At 47.8% G+C, this 12,631-nt stretch overlaps 1 protein-coding gene across 5 annotated transcripts in view; it reads right to left on the reverse strand.

Moving 5' to 3' along the window:
• Positions 1 to 61: 61 nt before the first annotated feature.
• The window catches only part of TEN1 (TEN1 subunit of CST complex), a 21,429-nt gene continuing 8,859 nt past the window's right edge, over positions 62 to 12,631 (reverse strand). For all 5 annotated transcript variants that reach the window (XM_049635697.1, XM_049635696.1, XM_049635695.1 and 2 more), the window contains exons 4-5: positions 9,101 to 9,255; positions 62 to 481 (exon numbers count right to left, since the gene is read on the reverse strand). In XM_049635697.1, the coding sequence (XP_049491654.1) occupies positions 315 to 481; positions 9,101 to 9,255 (322 nt within the window). In that variant the 3' untranslated portion in view covers positions 62 to 314. The remainder of the gene's footprint in view (positions 482 to 9,100; positions 9,256 to 12,631) is intronic.

Consider the following 12,631-nt stretch of genomic DNA (forward strand, 5'->3'; position numbering starts at 1 on the left):
GCCGGCTCCCCGGCTCCCCCTCCTGGTCCCCGCCGGCGCTGCACCACGTGCACACAACACGAGGTCTCCCCCCACTGGGGTTTTTATTCATGAGGACTTTCCAGAACCCTCCATATTCCCACTCGAGGCTCGGGCCCCAGCACCCCACAGTGCAGCCTCCCACAGGGTGTCTGGAACAATCCAAATTAGCAACCCCGCCCCACCCCCACCCCCACCCCCACCCCTTCTCTCCAGCTCCAGACAAAGGCTGTCACTCCTGGGGAAGGTCCTGCGTCTTCCCTGCAGTGGCTCTGGCATCTCCAGGGGGCTTGACTTCAGGGAAGGTTTGGGGGGGGACAGCTGTCAGGCACTGTCGCTTGCTGCTGGCTGCCGTCCCTCTCCTGCTGGTACCTCCTCTGCTCCCGGACGGCTTGTTCTAACAAGGGCAGATTCATTCCTTCCACACAGGTCAGCACCCGGGCCTTCACCACGGAGCCTCCGTCTGAAAGACACAAGCACAAGGCACTGGCAGTGGCTGACACATGGGTCACCTTACGGATGCATGCCAGCTGTTTCCCCCGGCCTTGCTCTCAGGACTGAATTTTAACAGGATGAGTTGGAGGGATGGCGCGTGGAGTCCCCGTAATTTTCCTTCTAGGGCTTCAGAACTGTGGCCCTGCCACAGCACAATTGGCACATGTCTGGAACTGAGGGGAGAGCCTGAAAATCCCACTTCTGCATGGCGGAAGGGCCAGATCGAGGTACCCCCTACTTCCCTCCTTTGTTGTCTTTTTTTTTTTTTTTAAAGTAGGCTCCACTTGTCGCCTTCTTAGTGCAGTGGGCAGCGCGTCAGTCTCATAAAGTAGGCTCCACGCCCCGCGTGGAGCCCAACGTGGGGCTCGAACTCAGGACCCTGAGATCAAGCGCTGAGCTGAGATCAAGATTCAGATGCTTCACCGACTAAGCCACCCAGGTGCCCCTCCTTTGTCGTAATTCCTGCCACCTGCTCTGTAGGTCCCAAGTGCCTGGGGTTGAAGAGGGTCTCAATCACCATCCCCCTAGTCTAGACCGCTTTCTTTCTTTCTTCTTTTTTCTTTTACTTTCTTTTCTTTTTTTTTTTTTTTTTTCTTTAAGTAGGCTCTACTCTCAATATGGGGCTTGAACTCACAACTCCGAGATCAAGAATTGCACACTCTACTGACTGAGCCAGCCAGGTACCCCTAGACGATTTAAAAAAAAAATTTTTTTTTAATGTTTATTTATTTTTGAGGCAGAGAGAGAGAGAGAGAGAGAGAGAGAGACAGTGCTAGCAGGAGAGGAGCAGACAGAGAGGGAGACACAGAATCCGAAACAAGCTCCAGGCTCTGAGCTGTCAGCACAGAGTCCGACACGGGGCTCGAACCCACGAACCGCGAGATCATGACCTGAGCCAAAGTGGGATGCTTAACCGGCTGAGCCACCCAGGCGCCCCCTGGACCACTTTCTTGATTTAACATAGCCTGGGGGCACAATTCAGAATGTTGGACTGTCTAGATTCCAGCCTTCAGCACCGGCAGATAAACTTGTTTGGAACAGGAGGCTGCCTGTGTGTCCTCAGCTTCCACTGGTCCCAGTGCGGGGCTGCAGACAGGGCACAGCCTGGAGAGCAGTGGCCGTGTGGCACTGTCCGGATCTCTGCATCGCTGTAGATGGTTGATTCTCATCACTCGGCCACTTCAGGAATAGCTGGGTGACGGATACTGAGGAGTCAAACAGGATACCTGGCAAACGTCACTTGGCACCGAAAGGCTAGAGCTTTTCTTGGGACACGTGTAGCCCCACACAGGTGTCACAGAGCAGCTGCCCATGTTCGGGGTGACACGGGACAAGCAAGAACAAAATCACAGCTCTCGTTTGCAATTAAAACCACCTGTACGAAGATTTTCTTAGTTATCTGACTTGATTTCGCAGGACTTTCCTTACGTGATGCCTATCAGCCCTTCCCTCCCGCCAGCCTGGGGAAACGCTCCCTTCTCTATTTACTTTGAGGAACACGTTTCTCCCTGTGAATGAAAAATGTTATTAAACATGGAGGTGACCTTTAGATGGTTACCACAAGGGACAAACTGGGTCAGTCCATCAGTCCATCTGTGTCAGTCCGTCTGCAGAAGGTCTCTGTAACTGGGATTGAAAGCATTTGAAGAAATGCTGTAGGGAGGGGAGAGCGGCGTTTACACACAAGACGGCTAAGGAGAGAGTCATTTAGGGGAAGTTCTTGGAAGTTTAACGAACCCAGAGCAACAGAGCCTGGATGAAGACAACGTTGGAATGCAGTGGGTAGAGGCGTGGGTTGGAGAGAAGGAAGGGGTGATATGAAGAACAGACCTCCTTTCTTTTAAGTGTATTTATTTGGGGAGAGAGAGAGAGAGAGTGAGCCTGAGCAGGGGAGGGGCAGAGAGAGAATTCCAAGCAGGCTCTGCGCTCTGTGGGGCTCGAACCCGTGCACCATGAGATCATGACCTGAGCTGAAATCAAGAGTCGGGTGCTTAACTGACGGAGCCACCCAGGCGCCCCCAAAACAGACCTGCTTTTAGGACGTTTGCCCAGAGAAGGAGGGCCACAGCGAGGTAGGGACACAGAAGAGGACACTATTATTAAAAATTTTTTTTAAATTTTACGTTTATTTAGTTTTGATAGAGACAGAGCACAAGTGGGGGAGGGGCAGAGGGAGAAGGAGACAGAACCGGAAGCAGGCTCCAGGTGCCGAGCTGTCAGCACAGAGCCCGACGCGGGGCTCGAACCCACGAACCGCGAGATCACGACCTGAGCCGAAGTCACGCTTAACCGACTGAGCCACCCAGGCGCCCCAGGACACTATTATTTTAATATACAAGAAGCTTGAGGGGTTTATGTGTTGAGAAGGAAGAAGCAGTGGGAACAGGATAAGGACTCAGTTGGGAGAGCAAAGTCCCCACGGAAGGGCAGGCTGTGCGTCACAGCACAGGGGCTGAGCCGCACGGAGGTCGGACCCTTCTCTCTCCCAGACGAGACGCAAGGAGCGTCTGGTGGGTGTGGACGCAGGTCATTTAAGATTTCACCCGGGACATAGGAGGCAAGGTCATCTGCCGAAAGCATGGAGGTGATGAAGCAGATGTGTGACAGGTGAGTGGCTGAAAAGATGTTGTGAACCACGGGAGGGTGGGTTGACTGGGACACGCAGAAGGCCCGGTGCGGCAGGACACCTTGAAACCATCATGCTGGGAATCCACAGAGCATGTGAACCTTCTCCATCAACAGGTGGGACCCGAGAGGGCGAAGGTCGGGAGTTGATCGGGCCACTGTGATAGAAACGAGGGCGTGAAAGTTCTGCCAGCAAAGGGGCTGCCCTCAGAGTGAGGTGGGGCTAGAGGAGGGGAAAGCAAAGGGCAGAGAAGGTGGGAGAAAAAGGAAGGAGTGTCTCAGGTCCACAGGTCCTGCGGGGCGCTGCAGAGGAGAGAGCAGCAGACAGGTAGGTACGAGGTCGCAAGGCCGCAGTTTCAGGTGGCAGAGATGCGGCCATGGGACGCAGAGGTGGGGCAAGAGGCGCCTGCAGGCAGAACCGGTTGGCCGCAGAGAAGGATAAGGATTCACAACGGCAGACCTGAGGAGCCAGCTGGCTGCTGGCACCTCTCTGGGTCTGGTGGCGGCAGTGACCTGGGAAGCTGACCAGGTGCCACTTGGGGACAGGAGGAGAGCTGTTGTCCTGGGGAAGAGCCAGGTTTCAGGCAAGTCCCATCGAAGGTGAGAGCATAAAAAGGAGTCTTTCAGGGGCACCTGGGTGGCTCAGTCGGTTAAGCGTCCGACTTCAGCTCAGGTCACGATCTTGCGGTCTGTGAGTTCGAGCCCCGCGTCAGGCTCTGGGCTGATGGCTCAGAGCCTGGAGCCTGCTTCGGATTCTGTGTCTCCCTCTCTCTCTGCCCCTCCCCCGTTCATGCTCTGTCTCTGTCTCAAAAATAAATAAATGTTAAAAAAAAAAATTAAAAAAAAAAAAAAAGGAGTCTTTCAGGGAGGGGGGAAGGTTTTAGAGAACACGACAGGAAGGCTTGTAAGGGAACAACAGTCAGCTGGAAGAAAACCAGGCAGGTGGGGTTTATGGGATTTATGGCGAGGGCCCTAGGGCAGCCCTCTCGCTGTAGGCAAGGTCACCTGCAGCCTAGGAAGTCTAGGGACTCTGGAGCAGCACTGGGGGAAAGCCTACATCCCCAAACCTCAATCCCTGGGCAGGAAGTCCTTGAGCCCTTAGATGGTGCCCAAGGAACGTGTCATAGCCAGCAGGTTTCTGACATAGCTTCGCCTTTTTGTGCCTCTTGGCTAGCTGTGTGCACAAATTTCAGAAAGTGACCTTAAGTGGCCTCTTTTCTGTCATCAGAACTGCTAAGCTTGCCACAGGGCATTGTCTTGTGTCTAGATGACCTTTGTGCCCCAAAGGACTTGGAATCTGGCTGGGACAGGACATACGGAGGAGATCTGAAAGCAGCCACACAGGAGCACCTTGGTCTATGTGGATCAGTGGCCACCTCCAGGTTCAGCCCACACTCTGCCCCTCCCCCCCTCATTGTTGTCTTTCCTCCCGTGTCAGTTGCCAATGATGAGCATGTGCTATTCAGAAATTAGAAATTTGGGGGAAACTTAAAAAAATTTTTTTCTGATGTTTATTAATTTTTGAGAGAGACCGAGTGTGAGTGAGGGAGGGGCAGAGACAGAGGGAGACACAGAATCCGAAGCAGGTTCCAGGCTCTGAGCTGTCAGCACAGAGTCCGACGTGGGGCTCGAACTCCCGAACCATGAGATCATGACCTGAGCTGAAAGTTGGACGTTTAACCGACTGAGCCACCCGGGGGGGGGGCCTCTGAAACATTTTTTTAAGAAAGAAAAAAATAGACTGTGATGAAAGTAAGGAGAAGCAGTAACGTAGCCAGAGCCTAGGGAGACTGCTGCTTGATCTGAGGCTTGATTATTCAGGTTCAGTTTTGGGGAGCGGGGGCGCAAAGACACTTGAGAGTGGTGCTGTCTGTGCTTTCAAAGTGAGTCACGGCGCAGGTGCAACACTGATCAATCCACTTCTGCGGTGTCTGGCTTATCGGGCGGGTGTGGGTGCTGCTGGCTGACTCCGGCTTTGCAACGTTCCAGTCATTCATGGAACAATGGGATCAGCCAGTGATAAGATCGATCTTTGCCTAGATTCATTATTTCATCAGGGCTTTCAAAGAGGTGCCTCTCGAAGTTTCTTGCATTTATTGACTGTGATTCCTATCTAAAGAACCTTTCCTTCTCTTTGACCCCGTGCTGTCCCTGAACTACCCTCAGGAAAAGGCAGGACGGAGAAGGTTTAACGTAACCAGGAGGAAGCAATTGGCCAATTCCAGACCCGAGTTCTCTAATAAATGGCATTTAAAAAAAGATGGGGCACCTAGGTGGCTCAGTCAGTTGAGCGTCCGACTTTGGCTCAGGTCATGAGCCGCGAGGCAGTTCATGAGTTCGAGCCCCGTGTCGGGCTCTGTGCTGACAGCTCAGAGCCTGGAGCCTGCTTCGGATTCTGTGTCTCCCTCTCTCACTACCCCTCTCCCACTCTCTCTCTCTCTCTCTTTCAAAAATTAAAAAAAAAAATAAAGAAAAAAAAAAGAAACCACAAATATTACAAGAGACTTGGGGTATGTAACCCAAGTCTTTATGCCATATATAGACTTGGGATCTTGATCTGAACTAACCAATTTTTTAAACAGCCATGGAGGGGCACCTGGGTGGCTTAGTCGGTTAAAGCATCTGACTTTGGCTCAGATCAAGATGTCATGGTTCATGAGTTCAAGCCACGCACAGGGCTCTTCACTCTCAGCGGGGAGCTGGCTTCATATCCTCCGTCTCTGTCTGTCTCTGTCTCTCTCTCTCTCTTAAAAAAAAAAAAAAAAAAAAAAAAAAAAAAGCCATGGCGAGGAGGAGAGTGAACACGGACAAATGTATTCTATTGTATGCAGAAGAGTCAATTTATTGGAGTATGACTGTGGTAATGTTAGAGACCTGCGAGGTGTTTCCGGACACCAATAAAACAAATAAGTAAATGCAGGCAGTGGAGACTCAGGAACCGTACGTAGACTATGGATCCCGGCCGAGTCTGGGTGATGGGTACAGACAGGGAGGCCCATTCTACCATTCCACTCGCGCACATTTGATTTGAAAATATTAAATTAAAAAAATTACATGGGTTGAACTTGCACAGGTTTTTTCCCATTTTTCTTCCCACAAGTAATTCTGAACATCCACGCCAGGTCCTGCTCTCATCCTGGCCTGCCGTCCTAAGCTTCAACCCCTCTCTGTATTGGCAAGCAGGCCTTAGCACCCCAGACTCTGTGCGGTGGGCTCCCGAGAGCTCCCAGGATTCAGTGCAGGGCTGGGGGTACAGGAGACAGCCTCAGGTGACCTGGGGCTGCAGTCAAAGTAGAAATCATTTGTGCAAAAGCCCGTCGTACCCATTCGCAGCCCCCTCCTGATGCCTCTCTCAAATCAACAGGAGGGCAGGAACTCTGTGAGCTCCAAGGCTTGAGCCTGAATAAAGATGAACTATTATGAAATCAAAGATAATTAAACATGAACATTAACATTTCTTCTAGTACATTTCATCCAGGGTTAAAAACCACCCTGACTTTTAGAAAGGACGTTGGTGATGTAAAGCAAGAAACATATGTGTTTGTATCCTCTGATACAGCAATTCTATGTTCAGGAAACTACCCTGAGGCAATAATCAGAAAGTGGACAGAGATTAGTGCCGAAGGGTATTAAGTGTGGCATTTTTAATATATCTCAATGTAGACAATTTTTTTTTTTTTAACATTTTTACCCTCTGGCTATAAAAGCATACATTTTCGGGGCACCTGGGTGGCTCAGTCAGTTAAGTCTCTGACTCTTTTATTTAAAAAATTTTTTGAAATGTTTATTTTTGAGGAAGAGAGACACAGTGTGAGTGGGTTAGGGGCAGAGAGAGGGACACAACATCTGAAGCAGGCTCCAGGCTCTGAACTATCAGCACAGAGCCCGATGGGGGGGGCTCGAGCTCATGAACAGTGAGGTCATGACCTCAGCTAAAGTTGGATGCTTAACCAACTAAGCCACCCAGGTGCCCCCGGCTCTTGATTTCAGCTCAGGTCATGATCTTGAAGTTCGCGGGTTTGAGCCCTGCATCAGGCTCTGTGCTGACATCACAGAGCCTGCTTGGGATTCTCTCTTTCTCTGCCTTTCTCATGCTCTCTCTCTCTTTCTCTCTCTCAAAATAATCAATTAAAAACATTTTTAAGGAAAGATTTAAAAAAAGCAATATGTTTTCACTGTAAAATGCTAATAAAAATACAAAGAATCCCACAATCCCACCACCAGAAATAACTTCTATTAACATTTCGGTGAATAATCTTTCATATACATAGATGTATGCAAAAAAAATGTATATTAGGGGTGCCTGGCTGGCTTAGTTGGGATAGTAGGTGACTCTTGATCTCAGGGTTGTAAGTTCGAGCCTCACGTTGGATATAGAGATTACTTAAAAACAAAATCTTAAAAAATGTGATCTTACAATACATACTGTTTTGTAAACTGCTTTTTCTTTTTTTCTTTTTTTTTAATTTATTTAAAAATTTTTTTAAATGTTTATTTAGTTTTGAGACAGAGAGAGACAGAGCATGACTGGGGGAGGGTCAGAGAGGGAGACACAGAATCCGAAGCAGGCTCCAGGCTCTGAGCTGTCAGCACAGAGCCCAACACAGGACTTGAACTCACGGACCATGAGATCATGACCTGAGCCGAAGTCGGACACTCAGCCAACTGAGCCACCCAGGCGCCCCTGTAAACTGCTTTTTCTTAGTAAGATATTATGAACATATCTTCATGTCAACTGATAAAGATTTACAACACCATTTAAAAAAAATTTTTTTTAATGTTTATTCATTTCTGAGAGGTAGAGACAGAGCATGAGTAGGGGAGGGGCAGAGAGAGGGAGACTCGGAATCTGAAGCAGGCTCCAGGCTCTGAGCTGTCAGCACAGAACCTAATGTGGGGCTCGAACTCACAAACTGTGAGATCATGATCTGAGCTGAGCTCAGACGCTTAACCGACTGAGCCACCCAGGTGCCCCTACAACACCATTTTTAATGGCTGCATAACATCCCACTGACTGAATATACTATAATTTCTTTAACCAGTCAACGTACAGTATTTTTGTAAGAGCAAAAAACGGAAACAATATACACGTGCAATGGTCGTGTGACTCAAGGTACATATAAAATATTATATGGCTATAAAACACTATGTCTACACAAACTTTTAAAACCTGGGGAAATGTTCACAATGTAGATGAAGCCAAAATAACCAGATACAACATTACATAGTATGATATCAGCTGTGTAAAGGAAGATGACACAGGAATGGCCAGAGAGCGAAGCAAAGAATTCATTCAAGTACCTAGGTTTTAAACAACAACCTTCGGCACGTCTGAGTGGCTCTGTCGGTCGAGCGTCCAACTTCAGCTCAGGTCATGATCTCGAGGTCTGTGAGTCTGAGCCCCACATCAGGCTCTGTGCTGACAGCACAGATGCTCTGTCCCCCTCTCTCTGCCCCTCCCCTGCTCTTGTGCACACACACGCACGCTCTCTCGCGCTCTCTCTCCCTTTCAGAAATAAACATTAAAAAAAAAAAAAAAGAGCAACCTTCGACTCTTGATGCCTGGGAGAGATTCTCCCAGGTTGCTGATACTCCTTCCCTTCTATTTCTCTCACCCTGACTTCTTGGCCTATTATTCTAACCCCATCCTCTCTGAGCCTTGGTTTTCTCACCTGTGAAACGGCAACAGTTAAGACTCAGTTGAAGACCGGTGGGCAGATTCACAAAGATTTAAGCAAACTATCCAGTACCAGGCCTAGCACATGGTACGCCTTTGGAAATTAATGGGTTCTCTCCTCTCTCACTTCCGTTTCCCACGAGTCCTTGAACTTGTGGGCTGGTTTAGAAGGAAAGTTAACCCCAGTGAGGGACTCTTGTTGGGTCAGAAGCCAGGCCCCATCCTGACTGAAGACTGTCCCACTCGGGACCCACAGGGAAAAGAGTGTGTGAGGCCACGACTCACCCTGGTGCTCGAGCTCCCCAAGGACAAGATACATGGAGTCCACTTGGGCTTGGAACGGCTCTACCAACTTGGTACACACCAGGATCTGGTGCTCGTCAGATCCATGCTGAGCCCTCAGGGTGACTCGGGACTGAGCCACGTCATAGAGGCACAACCTGCAGGTCAGGAAAAGTGTGATCATTTGTATCCACACACAGAACAAACACGAAAAGCTCAAAAGGTGCCGGGAGCCCCACAAATCCAGGGGACTCCGGTCAGAGATATAAAAATGGCAGCAACAAGTCAGAAAATCGTTTTCAGTCTACATTGTTACGATACAAATTCTATGCACTAAAAGGCATTTGTTTAAAGAGTGTTGACAAAAGCATACACTTATATAACCACCACCCCAATTAAGATTCGCCACATTTCAGGGTGCTTTGGCACATTTCTATCAGCCCCAAAAGTTCCCTTGTGCTGCTCTGAAATCAATCTCCCCATCTCCCATCCCAGGCAACCCACTGATCTGCCTTTGGTCTCTACAGATGAATTTTTCTACTCAAGCACCTCATAGAAATAGAATCAGAACAATATGTATTCTTCTGTGTCTAGCTTCTTTCGGTCAGCATAATGGTTTTGAGATTCATTTATGCTGTTGGGTAAATCAGTGGTTTATTCCTTTTATTGCTCAGTAGGACACCATTGAAATTATTAAAAATAATTTGTTTGGGGTGCCTGGGTGGCTCAGTCAATTGAGCATCGAACTGTTGATTTCAGCTCAGGTCATGATCCCTGGGTCATGGGATAAAGTGGGGAGCCTGCTTAAGATTCTCTCTCTCTCTCTCTCTCTCTCTCTCTCTCTGCCCTTCTCCCACTTGCACGCATATGCGCTCTCTCTCTCCCTCTCTTAAAAAAAAAAAGTGTGTAGGGGCACCTGGGCGGCTCAGTTGGTTAAGTGTCTGACTTCGGCTCAGGTCATGATCTGGCAAGCCTCATGGGTTCAAGCCCCGCATCGGGCTCTGTACTGACAGCTCAGAGCCTGGATCCTGCTTCGGATTCTGTGTCTCCCTCTCTCTCTGCCCCTCCCCTACTCGTGCTGTGTGTCTCTCTCTCAAAAATAAATAATCATAAAAAAAAAAAAAAAAAAAAAGAAACTGCCAAATTGTTTTCCAAAATGGTTGTGCCATTTTGCACCCCACCCGTAACATCTGAGGATTCTAGTCACTCCGAATCCTTGCCAGTACTTGGTATGGTCAGTCTTTTTAATTTTAGCCATTCTACTGGGCATGAAAATACCATATCATTGTGGTTTTAATTTGCATCTCCCTGGTGACTAATGACGTTGAGCATCTTTTCATGTGCTTATTGTCCATTTGAGTGTATATACATAGATATTTTTTAATCGTCATATGCAAAATTGTTCACTTATTTGTAGGACTGCTAATTGTTATGTATATCTGCTTTTAGGAAGTGCTTCTTCAAGCCTTTTGCCCTCCTCTGTTTGAACACTCTACAACATACGGTCTTCCCCTCCAGTTTTACTTAGGTATAACTGCCATACAATAAACAATACATACTTAAGGGACAAAATCTGACATTGGACATTGTACACACTTGAGAATGAAGACAGGAACATATCATTTTCATCACCCTGAAAAGTTCTCTTGCCTTTTTGTAATCCTCCTACGTGCCACACCCAGGGAACTCCCGCAGGCAACCGGTCTCCTGTTTTCCACTACGGATTACTTTGCATTTTCTAGACTTTTATATAAAAGGAGTCATACAACATGTAACTTTGGGGGTGGGGGGGCCTGGTTTCCTTACTTCAGCATATTTATTTTGAGATTCATCCGTATCAGTGCACGTGACAATAGCTCACTCCATTTTTCTTCTGAGTAGGATCCCATTGTGTGGATACACCACGATTTATTTATTCACTCAAATGGACATCCGGGATGCTTCTGGTTTCTGGCCATTACAAAGAAAGCTGCTATAAACTGTGCACAAGGGGCGTGTGGGTGGCTCAGTAGGTTAAGCGAGCGGCTTCGGTTCAGGTCATGATCTCGTGGTCTGTGAGTTCGAGCCCCGCGTCGGGCTCTGTGCTGACAGCTCGGAGCCTGGAGCCTGCTTGAGATTCTGTGTCTCCCTCTCTCTCTGCCCCTCCCCTGCTCATGCTCTGTCTCTCTGTCTCTCTCAAAAATAAATAAAACATTTTAAAAAATTAAAATATTGTGCACAAATCTTGGTGCAGACATGTTTTCATTTCTCTTGAGTACATGCCTAGGAGTAGAATAGCTGGATCATGATAGACATATGTTCATACACACACACACACACACACATATATGTGTATATATATGTATGTATATATATATATATGTATATATATATATATATAAATATACATACATATATATTTTTTTTTTAATTTAAGTAATCACTTATACACAATGTGGGGCTCGAACTCATAACCCTGAGATCATAAGAGTTTCATGCTCTATGGACTCAGCCAGTTAGGCACCACATGAGATACATGTTTACCTTTTAAATCTTTTTTCTTTCTTTCTCTTTCTTTCTTTCTTTCTTTCTTTCTTTCTTTTACTTTAAAGAGAGAGAGAGAGAGAAAATCTCAAGCAGGCTTCACACTCGGTGCAGAGCCCTAAGCGGGGCTCGATCCCATGACCCCGGGATCATGACCTGAGCTGAAATCAAAGAGTCAGATGCTCAGCCAACTGAGCCACTTAGGAGCCCCTGTGTAGCTTTTAAAGAAACTGCCAAACTGTTTTCCAAAACAGTTGTACCATTTTACATTCCTACCAGGAGTGTGTACAGGAGTTCCAGCATTTGGTTTTGTTAGTCTTTTTAAAATTTTTTTAATAGTTTATTTATTTTTGAGAGAGCACGAGAGAGCAGGGGAGGGGCAGAGAGAAGCGGGGGAGAGAGAGGGAATCCCAAGCAGGCTCCACACTGTCGTTGAACAGCCCGATGTGGGTCTTGAACTCAGGAACCATGAGATCGTGACCTGAGCCGAAATCAAGAGTTGGACTCTTAACCAACTGAGTCACCCAGGTATCCCCATGTTATTAGTCTTTTTAAGTTTAGCCACTCTAGTGAGTGTATAGGAGCATCTCACTGGCTTTTTCTTAAATATATTTTTAAGTTTATTCACTTGTTTTGGGAGAGAGAGAGAGAGAGAGAGAGAGAGAGAGAGAATGCCAAGCAGGCTCCACACTGTTGGTGCCAAGCCCAATGCAGGGCTCAAACTCATGAGCCTTGAGATTATGACCTGACCTGAAATCAAGAGTCAGATACTTGGGGCACCTAGATGGCTCAGTCAGTTAAGTGTCCAACTCTTGATTTCAGCTCAGGCTGTGATCTCACGGTCCGTGAGTTTAAGCCCTGCATCAGGCTCTGCACTGATAGTGTGGGGCCTTCCCGGGATTCTCTCTCTCCCTCTCTCTCTGGCCCTCCCCTGCTTGCTCTCTCTCTCAAAATAGAAAGAAAGAAAGAAAGAAAGAAAGAAAGAAAGAAAGAAAGAAAGAAAGAAAGAAA

The sequence above is a fragment of the Panthera uncia genome, chromosome E1, assembly GCF_023721935.1.
Source record: "Panthera uncia isolate 11264 chromosome E1, Puncia_PCG_1.0, whole genome shotgun sequence".
NCBI lineage: Eukaryota > Metazoa > Chordata > Mammalia > Carnivora > Felidae > Panthera > Panthera uncia.